The sequence below is a fragment of the Aotus nancymaae genome, unplaced genomic scaffold, assembly GCF_030222135.1.
Source record: "Aotus nancymaae isolate 86718 unplaced genomic scaffold, 86718_ANA_hifiasm-v0.15.2.pri h1tg000010l, whole genome shotgun sequence".
NCBI lineage: Eukaryota > Metazoa > Chordata > Mammalia > Primates > Aotidae > Aotus > Aotus nancymaae.
In genome coordinates this window covers 47088407-47101452 of record NW_026988421.1, presented here as the reverse complement: position 1 = coordinate 47101452, position 13046 = coordinate 47088407, and the positions used below count along the sequence as shown (strand labels likewise).

Here is a 13046-nt window from a genome sequence, read left to right as displayed (position 1 = left end):
AAGAACATGCTTCTGATATTATTAGTAGGTTAACTTCCCATCTACTTGTTTGCACATTAAGTAACAAAAAACATGTCTTTTCTTGGAGATTAGTTTTCTGCAAAATTATGTTGATAAACAGTTCCAGCACATTAAACAAGTGTGTTACTTTGTTAATGGATAGCGTGGCACAGGTAATTAACTATGAAGGCATTAAGGCTTTTCTGTGCTGTGACAATTGTGTTTACCCATAACAGATTAATGAACATGTCAATGTTTCTTTCTACCACCTCTTGTTTCAGATCGGCTTTGAACTTTGACAGAAGATGTTTCAACAGTTTTATCTCTGGACATGTTTAGCTTCAGGGATCATCCTGGGCACTCTCTTTGAAATCTGCCTGGGCCAGTACGACGATGGTAAGGTTGCATTTAGCTTGACCTTTAGAGCAAGCCAGGATTTTGTTATGACATTGAAAAAAAAGCACACCACAGAGGTGAATAATGCTAATTTGTAGTTTATTTTTAAAGGTTAGTATCTCTGTGTAATAATTAACTAAAACAAGCTTACAGAAGTGAAATCAGAAGTCCTTTGTTTCTTAAGAAAGATTGCACTATGGTAGAAGGAATGCAGTTTAGTGGAAAATATAATGCAAGACCTCTGTTTGGATACTTATTCTCACTAGGTAAATGCTTAATTGCTATGGAAAAAATACTAAACTGTATTTACTAACCCTTGAATATATGCGAACAAAGGTCTCAAACAAAGCTAGAAATAAAAAAGACAAGAAATTTTGACCCCGTTAAAGGGTCAAAATTAGCAGCCATAAGTTGTTTGGTGTTGGCACTTTAGGCATTGCATTATTTTAGCAACTATTTTTTGGAGAGAGTAGAAAATAAAAAAGATTTGATATTTGACTTCTTACGTTTTGCTCTAACAGTAAGCTGGTCACTTTAGAAAGATTAATTAATCTTCAGGTTACTTAGGATCCATTTAACACATTATGTTTGCAGTGGCCCAATTGTACCTGTCTTAGATATTTCAATATTGGCAGAATCTATCTCTGAATACCCTATAATGAGAGTTAGGATATATATAATATGTTAAATTTGACAGAAGAAAAAAATGAAAAAAGTTACCTCCCTAGAAATTTGCTATTCAAGAAAAATGAATTTTATTCTTATTTCTTTCATTTTTTTTTTCTTTAACTTTTCATTGTTCTTATTCAAGATTTGTTTGGCATTCATGATGCACAAACAGGTAAACGTCTCCCCACCCCTGTTGCCCTGTTAACTGGTTGTTGTTAATGGCAGCAAAGGATGTGAATTTCTTTTGTGCTTTGCTTGGCTAAACTGATTGATCAGAAGATAGATGAATTAGTTTGGCTTTTTCCCAAACAGTGTTCAAGTTGTGCATATATTAAGACATTCTCAATCTTCAATAATGTGAGAGATAAACCTCACTGGGGATTGGCAGAATAATTCACAATAGTATTCACTCTCATAAAATTAGCAGCATAATCTCTTGAACACTGCTGCTAGTCAGCAGCAAGGTGTTTACTTCAAGTGCGTCTCAATTTAACTACACATCTTTGGCATTTATGGAGATTGTGAATCTGCAGCCTAAAAATGAATTTTAAAAAATGGTATATATAAATAACTGCTATTTTGAACAAAAACACATTGAAATGAAAGAGTGTGACTGTGTAGCAAAAGAACACATTTCAAATTGTGCCAGAGGAGTAGATTGCATATCATTGTATTGGTATTACTTTATATAATAAGGCATTCCATTTTCATTCTTATTTAGTGTTTACACTGAGCAGGAAAGTATTCACTGTCTGTCTTTTTTCACGTTAAACATCCATAAACCATGTACTTTTTAGCAATGTAATTTTAGTTAACAGAGGAAATCACTTTTGGTTTTACCTGTAAAGCTATAAATTGGCTTTCTTCACAAGCTTGTTATAGCTCTTAGTCTTATAAATGTATATGCATTGCCTCTAATATGAGGTTATCAGGTAATTATTGGCCATCACATAGTCAACTTTCTGAAGCCCAGTGGAATTTCAGACTTGTCAAGTGATACCGCATGGTGGGGCTGACTTTAATGTACTATAGTCACAGAGATGACTACCCTATGGCCACAGCTAGAAAGCTTTATCAGATTTCTCCTCTTGGAAGTGACTCAGTTCTTAGGAATACTGAAGGAATTATGGCAGATAAACTGACTTTTTGTATAGGGTTTTATCAGTTTTCTGCGTGTATATTTCACTTTCCTACCATGCTCGTATCCTCCAGTGCGCCTCCAGATGCAATGATGCATTATTTCTCTAGGTCTCCTCCCAGTTCTTTTTGTTGTTGTTGTTTTTTGAGAGAGAGAGTCTCTCTCTGTCTCTCAAGCTGGAGTGCAATGGCTTGATCTCAGCCTACGGCAACCTCTGCCTCCCAGGTTCAAGTGATTCTCCTGCCTCAGCCTCCCAAGTAGCTGGGATTACAGGTGCCTACCACTATGCCCAGCTAATTTTTTTGTTTGTATTTTTAATAGAGACGATGTTTTGCCATGTTAGCCAGCCTGGTCTCGAACCCCTGACCTCAGGTGATCCACCCACCTCGGCCTCCCAAAATGCTAGGATTACAAGCGTAAGCCGGGACCCCACCTCCTCCCAGTTCTTTACTTCTTTCAGACCTCCCTTAATTAGAGACACTTTAACATTAGTGTTATTTAATCATTCAGTTATGTATGACTGAAGATGATTTTCAGAATTTTCTTTTAATTCCATATAAAATCATGAACCCATACCATGCAGGGCTGAAATCAGGACGAGGCAAATCATGGCTAACACAAACTAGTACTAACTTGGAATTTGTGACATGAATAACTTGAGGAAATATTTTTATCCAGATTTTTGGGTTTGCAGGTACATGGTTAGGTTCAAAGAAGGCAGTGGTGATGGTTGTAAGTAGAAGAGAAACATGCAATCAAAAGTCAAAAGGAAAAGAATGCTTTTGTTACAGATTATCTGTAACAAATTAGATTAGCCTATTGCGATTTTACGTACATAGTTGCATATATAGGAGTTTCAGAGAAAACTGAAGGAAAAAATTTTAAGCTATTCTTAGACTATCCATATTAAAGAATAATACTCTTCTGGATTTTAAATTAAGAACAATTTTTTCTGCTTTTCTATGTATTTTTTTAATTAAGCATAGGGAGTTGGAAGAAAAAATGGATTGATTGTTTAATAAATGCTTTATTCTAAAATTGAATATTCTATTATCCTTATGTGTGAAATTATTTATAAGGACAATATATTTTAAAATTATTACTTTTAATAATATATAGCAATATTTTTTAATTGAAAACTTTGACTAAGTTTTGAATCTATAAATATTTCTCTGTCAGATTGCTGGGATGTTTTCAGATGAAGCAATAAAATTTGTAGATGGCCAATTCCATAATGGACATTTCATTTTGTTAATGATTATAGATCTAAGCAAGTACTGGTAACATAAATGAGGCTGATAGTATTGTTTTATATTTAAAAAGTCAGAATGTAGCTGATAGACCTCCTAGAAAATTAGAGTACATAATAGATTTATACTTTGTGGTATGTCATTTTGCTATTTTGCCCTGATAAAAGGGCATTAGGGGCCGAGCACGGTGGCTGACACCTGTAATCTCAGCACTTTGGGAGGCCGAGGCAGGCACATCACCTGAGGCCTGGAGTTGGAGACCAAACTGGCCAACATGGTGAAACTCTGTCTCTACTAAAAATACAAAAAATTAGCTGGGTGTGGTGGCAGGCACCTGTTATCCCAGCTACTTAGGTGGCTGAGACAGGAGAGTTGCTTGAACCCAGGAGGTGGAGCTTGCCCTGAGCCGAGACAACGTCATTGAACTCTAGTCTGGGCAACAAGAACGAACTCCGACTCCAGAAAAAAAAAAAAAAAAAAAAAAAAAAGCATTAGGATTGAAATTGAGTTTATCTTTTAATGCATTACTTATCCTGAAAATTTTATTTGAATTGGAACATGTGCCCTGATCCCAAATTGAGCATAAGGAACCTAGGAGGCAGGTATCCTTGCAAAGCAGAGGAAGCAGGACCCTGTGTTAAACTGTATGTTGTGAAAGATTTAAAAAGATATGTAAAACATAGCCCTTGTTCGAATATATTTTCTGTAGTAAAGTAAATAAACTAAGTTGTGTGCAGCATTTATATTGTGGTTTATTTGATTTCGAGTACATAAATGAATAATGAAAGGAGGGAGGGAGACGATGAAGTGAAGATGCTGTATAGGTAATAGGTATGTTTTATATTACTTTTATTTTTTACTCTGAGTTTTTAATTTTTTTCATATTGAATATGTATTACTGCCATAATCTGATAAGCACAGTGTTTGTTCAAAAACTATATCATAGCATTATGTTAAAGTTTGAACCAATGTGATAGGATAGTTTTATAAAAGTTGTGTATGCCAGTGAATATGTGAGCGTGTGTGTATATGTGTGTGTGATGTGTGTTTGTGTTTGAGAGAGATTGAGAGAAAGAGAGAGCAAGTGATAGAGTGAGAGAGACAAAGAGATACTCCCTAACGTTTTACAGACCATGAATGCTATCAGCAGTTCTCTTTGGCTGCCAAAGCAATTAGTCTGGAAGCCAGAAATTTTCTGTCTTGCTCTTTAGCTACTACGTAAGTTAGAACGTATCTATAATATGAACGAAACCTTTGTATGTTGGACAATCAGAACAATTATATGAAGGGACCATGTTTCCAATCCTCAATCATTCACATTTCTTGGGATTGAATTTCCTTATAGACAATAGCTATCTGAAACCCAATTTTATACATTTTAGCACTGCATCTGGCATATGACCAATATTCACTAAAAAAATTATCTTTATTGCTTTTACTATTTATTTATAATTATGCTACTTTTAAATAAATGTATATATTTAGTTATAACTGATACTTCATACTCATATTTATATATGTATATATCTTTTTTTGTCTCTTCAAATTTACCAACTATCTTGAAGACTTCCCTTTGTTAACATTTCATTCTTGAAAGTAGTAACTATATCTTTTCATTGGGTAGCTTATTGATTCACATGAAACTTTAAGTGATGTTTGAGGAATATTTTCAGGTTCATTTTCATGCTTGGCATTAGGTAATCCATGGAAAATCGGTGATGATGTAAATATGCAAATCATTTAAGTATGGAACCACATTCTAAGGTCAGATGCTAAAATGTAGAGGCCTGGAAATTTCACTTTTTGTTCTATGGATCCAGAGATCATTATGTAAAGTGCCATTAACTTATACTAATAAAACTTAGAAGAGAATGGCATATGCATAAAATGTGAAATTCTGTCATTCAAGACAACATGGCATAAAAAGTGAACTTCTGCCATTCAAGATAACATGGATAAACCTGGAGGATGTTAACTGAAGTACTTCAGGCAAAGAAAGATGAAACCTCATGTTTTCACTTACATGTTGAAGCTAAAAAAAATGTGAGAATATATTAGTAGAAGCTATAATTATGGTTATTGGAGGCTGGAAAAAATGAGGGTAGTGGAAGAAAGGTGGGTAGTTAATTTAGCAGATCTGAAATTACAGCTGCATAGGAGGAAAATGTTCTAGAGTTATATAACACTGTAGGGTGAAAATAGTTAACAGTAACTTATTGCATGTTATCAAAAAGCAAGAACAGAGAATCTTGAATGCTCTCAACACAAATAAATGACGAATCTGATGCATATCCTAATGATCATGAATTGATCATCTCACTATACATGCATCCGGTATTACTCTGTACCACATAAATATGTACGATTACTACATGTCAACTAAAAATAAAAGGAAAAAGTTGTTGTATAACATTGAATCAAAACTATAAATAAATTTGTCTTACTTTAAGAACTTTTAATTGAAAAGTCATAGTTTTAAGTTATTTCATAAACTTTGAAATAAAAATCTTAAACTACATGTAAAAAAGGGAATGGCACACAAATTACAATACTGATAACAGAATTATAAGAAAACTATGGCTACCCAATGAGATGAAATGCTCAGGTTTTAGAATGAGATATTTCCTCCCTTTAGACAGCTCAAGAAGAGATGATTAAATAGACGTAATTAGTCTGCAAGAGAAGTTAAATAATCTAAAAATTCCTGTTCCCAAGCTGTGATAGACTCTCACATAAGACACTGTTATAGCAATATATGTGCCTCATAAACTGCCATACTCTTATTTGTGGGACACTCAGTCTTTTCTGCAGTAAGTATTTTCAAAATCACTTACTCATATTTTTAAGATTAATGTAAAATATATTCCTCATGTTAACATTATCTTTCTCTAATCACAGTGTAATGCTTAATAGTATTTTTGTCTGTTTCAGTTTTTAAATTAAAGGTGACTATAGCAGATCATATGCAATTTTCAATGAACACAGTTGTCCCTGCAACTTCTTAATCATTTATTATAATATGATTTATTAACATTGCATAAATATAAAACAGCAAGTACACATATAGAATCACACATTGACGTATATTTGTGTGCATTATTACAAGTACATAGGTAATTATACACATGTAATACATATTAATACACATTTTAGAAAGATTTAAACCAAGGACAAAAAGTATTATAGTGCCAATTTTTTCTTTATTTTTAATAGTTTGGATGTTACTCCTTGTTTATCCCGTTTACTTATTTCATCTTATATAGTCTGTATTTTTTAAATTAAATTAAATTAAATTTTAGATTTGGGGGGTACATATACAGGGCATGTTGCGTAATGCTGGCTTTTGATCTTCTAGTGAATCCATCATTCAAATAGTTCTCATAGTACCTGATAGGTAGTTTTTCAACTCTTTTCCACTGCCGTCATCCTCGCTTTTCTCCAGGGTCTATCATTTCCAACTTCATGTTACATACCCAATGTTTAGCTCCCACTAATAAGTAAGAACATGGATTTAGTTTTGATTTTCTGACTCTGAGTAATTTCACCTAGGATACTGGCCTCCAGCACTATCCATGTTACTACAAAAGATATCATTTCATTCCTTTTTATGGCTGTGTAGTATTCTGTGGTCTATGTATACCACATTTTCTTTATCCCATCCTCCATTGGTGAATCCTTAGGTTGATTCCATTACTTTACTGTTGTAGATAAGCATCCAATCCAGGTGTTTTTTGGTTTAAACAATTTATTTTCCTTTGTGTGGAAACCCAGTAGTGAGATTGCTGGGTTTAATGGTAGTTCTATTTTCAGTTATTTGAGAAATCACCATACTATTTCACAAGTATTGTACTAATTTAAATTCTCATCAATGGTGTATAAGTGTTCCCTTTTCTTCACAGTCTCACTGGCAACTGTTACTTTTGGACTTTAAAAATAGCCCTTCTGACTGGGATGAATTGATGTCTCATTTTTGCTTTAACTTGCATTTCTTTAATGATTAATGATATTGAACATCTTTTCACATGTTTGTTGGTCACTTGCATTTCTTCTTTTGGGAAGTATTTGTTTATGTTCTTTCCTCACTTATTAATGGGGTTGTATGTTTTGTACTTGTTGATTTGTTTAAGTTTCTTATGGATTCCAGATATTAGTCTTTTGTCAGATAAATTGCTTGCAAATATTTTCTCCCATACTACAGCTTGTCTGTTTATTCTGATAGTAGTTTCTTTTGCTATGCAGAAACTCTTTGGTTTAATTAAGTCCCATTTGTCTATTTTTGTTTTCATCACATTTGCTTTTGAGGTATTAGTTATACATTATTTGCCTAGGCCAACGTCTAAAGAGTTTTCCTAGGGTTTCTTCCAGGATCTCTATAGTTTTAGGTCTTATATTAAAATTTTTAATTCATTGAGTTAATTTTTGCCTATAGTGAGAGATAGGGGTCAAGTTTATTTCTTCTGCATAAAGTTAGCCAGTTTTCCTAGCATGATTTACTGAATAGAGTGACCTGTTCCCAATGTTTAATTTTGTCAGCTTTGTTGAAGATCACTTGGTTATACATATATGGTTTATTTTCTAGTTCCCCTATTTTGTCCATAGATCTATATGTCTATTTATATGCCAGTACTATGCTGGGTTTTGTTCGTTTGTTTTTTTTATTTTTTATTATACCTTATAGTATAAAGTCAAGTAATGTGATGACCCCAACTTTATTCTTCGCTTAGGATTGCTTTGGCTATTCGGGCTCTTTTTTGGTTCCATGTGCAGTTTAGAATTTTTTTTTCTAATTTTAGGAATAATAAATTTCATACTATGATAGAAATTAATTGAATATATAGCTTGCTTTGGGCAGTATAGTCATTGTATTAATACTGATTCTTCCAATCAATGATTATGGGATATTTTTCCACTTGTTTCTGTCATGTAGGATTTCTTTCAGCAATGTTTTGTAGTTCTTTGTTCTCTCAAATATCTTCCACCTCATTGGTCTCCTTGGTTAACAATATTTCTAGATATTTTATTTTTGTCTATTATAAATGAAATTGAGATTTTTATTTGGTTCTCAGTTTGAGTGTTGTTGATCTATAGAAATGAAATGATTTTCAAGCATTTATTTTGTATCTTGAAAGCTTACTGAAGTAGTTTATCAGGTAAAAGAGTCTTTTGGAGGAAATATCAGGGTTGCCTAGGTGTAAGATTATGTAATTAGCAAACAGAGATCATTTGACTTCCTCTTTTTCAACATGGAAGACATTTATTTATTTCCCTTTCCTGATTGCTGAGAGTGCACATCCTTGTCTTGTTTATAGTCCCCAGTCAGTATGATATTTGTTGTGGGTTAATCATAGATGAATATTACTATTTTTCAGTATGTTTTTTCAATGCCTGGTTTGTTGAGGGTTTTCTTCATAAAGGCAGATTAGATTTTATTGAATGTTTTTTCTGCATGTATCGAGATGATCATATGGCTATTGTTTTTAATACTGTTTATGTGGTGAATCTCATTTATTGTTTTGCATATGTTTAACCATTTGTGTATCACTAGAATAAAATCCACTTGACTGTTACAAATTATCTTTCTGATGCACTGCTGGATTTGGTTCACTGTATTTTGTTGCAGATTTTTGTGTCTATTCATTAAGGATACTGGCCTGTAGTTGTGTGTGTGTGTGTGTGTGTGTGTGTGTGTGTGTGTGTGTTTAGTATCAGGTTTTAGTATCAGGATGATACTGGTTTCATAGAATGAGTTAGAAAGGAGTCATTCCTCAATTTTTTTAAATTAATTTAAATGAGGTGCGTGCTAGCTCTTTGTATGCCTGATAAAGTTTGTAAATCTGGTTCATCCTGGCTTTTTCTGAATAATGGATTTTTTATTACTAATTTGATTTCATAACTTATATGTCTCTTCAGAATTCCAATTTCTTCCTCATTCAGTTTTGGCAGGTTGTGTGTTTCCAGGGATTTATTTATTTCTTCTAGATTTTCTAGTTTTTTCATTTTTTTCTAGATTTATTTATTTATTATTTTTTATTTTCTTATATAATTTTTTAATTTTTCTAGATTTATTTATTTATTTCTTCTAGGTTTTTTAGTTTTTGATCATAGAGATATTCATAGTTTACCATGATTACTCTGTGAGAATCTACATAGACTACTCTCTGAATATATTTTGTTTTTCTGTGGTATCAGTTATAATGTCACATTTTTATCATTTCTGATTGCATTTATTAGAATCTTCTCTTTTTTTCCTTGGTTAACTTAACTACCAGTCTTATCAATTGTGTTTATCCTTTCAAAGAAACAACTTTTGCTTTTCTAATCTCTTGGATCATTTTTACAGTCTCAATTTCATTTAGTTCTGCTCTGATTTTTATTATTTTTTCTGCTATCTTTACATTTGGTTTATTCTTCTTTTTCTAGTTCCTTGATGTGTGATATTAGGCTATTAAGATATTTTTTGTCTTTTTTAGGTAGGCATTTAGTACTTTAAACTTTCCTCTTAACACTGCTTTTACTGTATCCTAGAGGTTTTGGTGACTTGTGTTTCTATTTTTATTTATTTCAACTTTATTTTTCTGCCTTAATTTTCATGTTTAGCCAAAAATCATTTAGTAGCAAGTTGTTCAGATTCCATATACTTGTGTGGTTTTGAAAGTTTCTCCTAATATGTCTTTTTTTTTTTTTTTTTTTTTTTCCTGAGACAGGGTCTCACTCTGTCACCCAGACTGGAGTGCAGTGGTGTGATCTCACCTCACTGCAACCTCTGCCTTCCAGGCTCAAGTGATTTCCTGCCTCTGTCTCCTGAGTAGCTTGGATTACAGGCATGCACCACTACTACCGGCTAATTTTTGTATTTTTATTAGAGATGGGGTTTCACCATGCTGGCCTGGCTTGTCTTGAACTTTTGATCTCAACTGATCCACTCACCTTAGTCTCTCAAACTGCTGTGATTATAGGCATGAACAACTGAGCCTGGCCGACATATATTTCTAATTTTACTTCCTCTGTCATTTGAGAAGATGATTGATATAATTTTAATTTTTTTGGAATTATTGAGACATCCTAAGTCCAAGTATTTGATTAATTTTAGAGAATGTTCCATGCATAGATGAGCAAAATGTATACCCTGTGGTTGTTGCATGGTATGTTTTGTAGATTTCTATTAGGTCCATTTGCTCAAGAGTTCAATTTAAGTCTGGAGTTACTTTGTTGGCTTTCTTTTGCCCTGATGTAATCACCAGACAGATTATATAGTTAATAGTTGTTAAATACTTGAAGTAGTTAATAGTTGTTAAATACTTGAACAACTATTAACTACATAATGGTTAATAGTTGTTAAATACTTCAACTGTTATTATATGACTGTCTTATCTGTTCTCTTAGGTCTAGTTGTGTATATTAATCTGGGTGCTTTGGTGTTAAGTGCATAAATTTAGGACAATTAAATCTTGTTGAACACTAATATCCTTCTTTTTTTTTTTTTTTTTTTACCTTTCTTGATTTAATATTTGTTTCATCTGATAAAAGAATAGAAACCCCGGTTCTTTGTTGCTTTCTATTTGTGTAGTATATATTTCTGCACCAGTTACTTTGGGACTGTGGATATCATTACACAGTAGATGAGTCTCTTGAAGGCAGCAGATGGTTGGGTCTTGCTTTTTCATCCAATTTTTGAATGTATATCTTTTATGTGAAACATTTAGGCCATTTACATTGAAGATTAATATTGATATGTGAGGTTTTGATCCTGTCATATTGTTGTTAGCTGGTCACTTTTTATGCTCAATTGTGTAATTGCTTTATGGGATCTGTGAACTTTGTACTTATATGTGCTTTTCTGGTAGCAAGTATTGTCCTTTCATTTGCATGTTTAGAACACCTTTGAGGATTTCTTGAAGGAGCAGTCTATGGGTGAAAATTTCCCTTACCATTTGCTTGTCTCGGAAAGAATGTCTTTCTCCTTTCTTTATGAAGCTAAGGTTAGTAGGATATAAAATTTTTGGCTGCTATTTATTATCATTTTTTCTTTAAGAAGGCCTAAAATAGACCCCTAATCTCATTTAGCTTGTAAGGTTGCTGCCAGGAAGTCCACTGTTAGTCTGATGGAACTATATTTTATAGGTAATTTGATACTTTTCTGTAGCTGCTTATGATATTTTTCTTCAGCATTAACCTTGGATAGTCTTATGCCTTAGTAAAGTTCATCTGTATAATTTCTTACAGATGTTCTCTAAATTGTTTGTATCTGGTTGTCTATCTCTCTAACAAGATTGAGAATATTTTCCTCAATTATTTCTTCAATTACATTTTTCATGTTTTTAACTTTTTCTTCTTCCTCAAGAATTCCTGTAAGTTTAGATTTCATTGTTTTCCATGATCCTATATTTTTTGAAGTATTTGTTCATTTTTAAAATTATTTTTTCTTTATCTTTGTCTGATGAGGTTAATTCAAAAGACCAGTCTTCTGCATGGTCTAGTGTATTGTTAAGGCTTTCAACCATGTTTTGAATTTCCTTTAGTTACTTTTTCAGTTCAAGAAGTTCTATTGCTATTTTGCCTTTATGTCCTTCATCATTTTTCTGATTGAGATTCCTTGCACTGCATATTTTGAAATCTTGATTTGTCTTTTCAGAATGTTAACTTTGGTTAGACTATTGTTAGAGTAATACAATCCTTTGGAGATGTCAAAATACTCTTGTCTTTTTGTACTGCTAGAGTCATGCACTGATTCTTTCTCATCTAAAGGAGATGTCACTTCTTATTTTTGAATTTTCTATCATTTAGTTAAAACTTTAAATTTTTTTAATATTTATTTTTTCTTTAGTGAATGACTGTGGTTTATGTTATGATGTATATGATATGCTTTGTTTTGGGGTGCTTTCTGTGTGCCAAAGTTCTGTATAGGTTCCTTGATTGTGGATAATCTTTGTATGGTGGCTTTCTTAAATGCTGCCTGTTGTCGTGATGTGTTAGATGTGTCAGATGACACTATCTCCTGTGAGGCTGATAGTGCAGAGGTCTCAGGAAGCTTATTTTATTGACTAGCTTTATACCTTTCTGAGAACCGGCTATTCCATTTAGTAGTGCAGTTTACTCTCCAGTCCAGTAGATGGCACTTAAGCATAAGAGCCTGTTCATTCTCTGGTAGCTCTGTAATGATTGGAGGCACACCCCTGACAGTTGTGGCTGGTGGAGATCTTGTTGGGCTGTAGTGATGTTTCAGTGGAAGGGGGTTGGAGGCCTACACATTCCTGGGCAGGCAGGACTGTGTTCTGCTTCCCTATCATGTCCCTTTTGCATTTTGCTCATGACCTTCAGTTTAAATATACATTGTCCTTTTCCTTTGACTCCTGGCCATAATGCAGGAGTTTGATATGCCCCTCTGGCAGCTACCAACAAAATGGGCTCAGGGCAAATCCTCTTCCCCACAGTCATGATAGATAACTTTGCAGCTTGTCTGTCTTCGGTTGCTGGGACACTACTGCTTTGTATAGAGGGGGAGAGATGGGTCTTACACTGTGTGGCATGGGCTCACTTTGAATGGAGGCATAGCTGCTGTGAAAAGCACTGGAAAAGTTTACTCCAATTTCAGA

At 33.4% G+C, this 13046-nt stretch overlaps 1 protein-coding gene across 1 annotated transcript in view; it reads left to right on the top strand.

Annotated features, from left to right (window-relative positions):
* Positions 1-13046, top strand: part of PCDH15 (protocadherin related 15) — a 965496-nt gene that overhangs the window by 151566 nt on the left and 800884 nt on the right. The window contains exon 2 of the mRNA XM_064374141.1: positions 282-396. Within this exon, the coding sequence (XP_064230211.1) occupies positions 306-396 (91 nt within the window). The 5' untranslated portion in view covers positions 282-305. The remainder of the gene's footprint in view (positions 1-281; positions 397-13046) is intronic.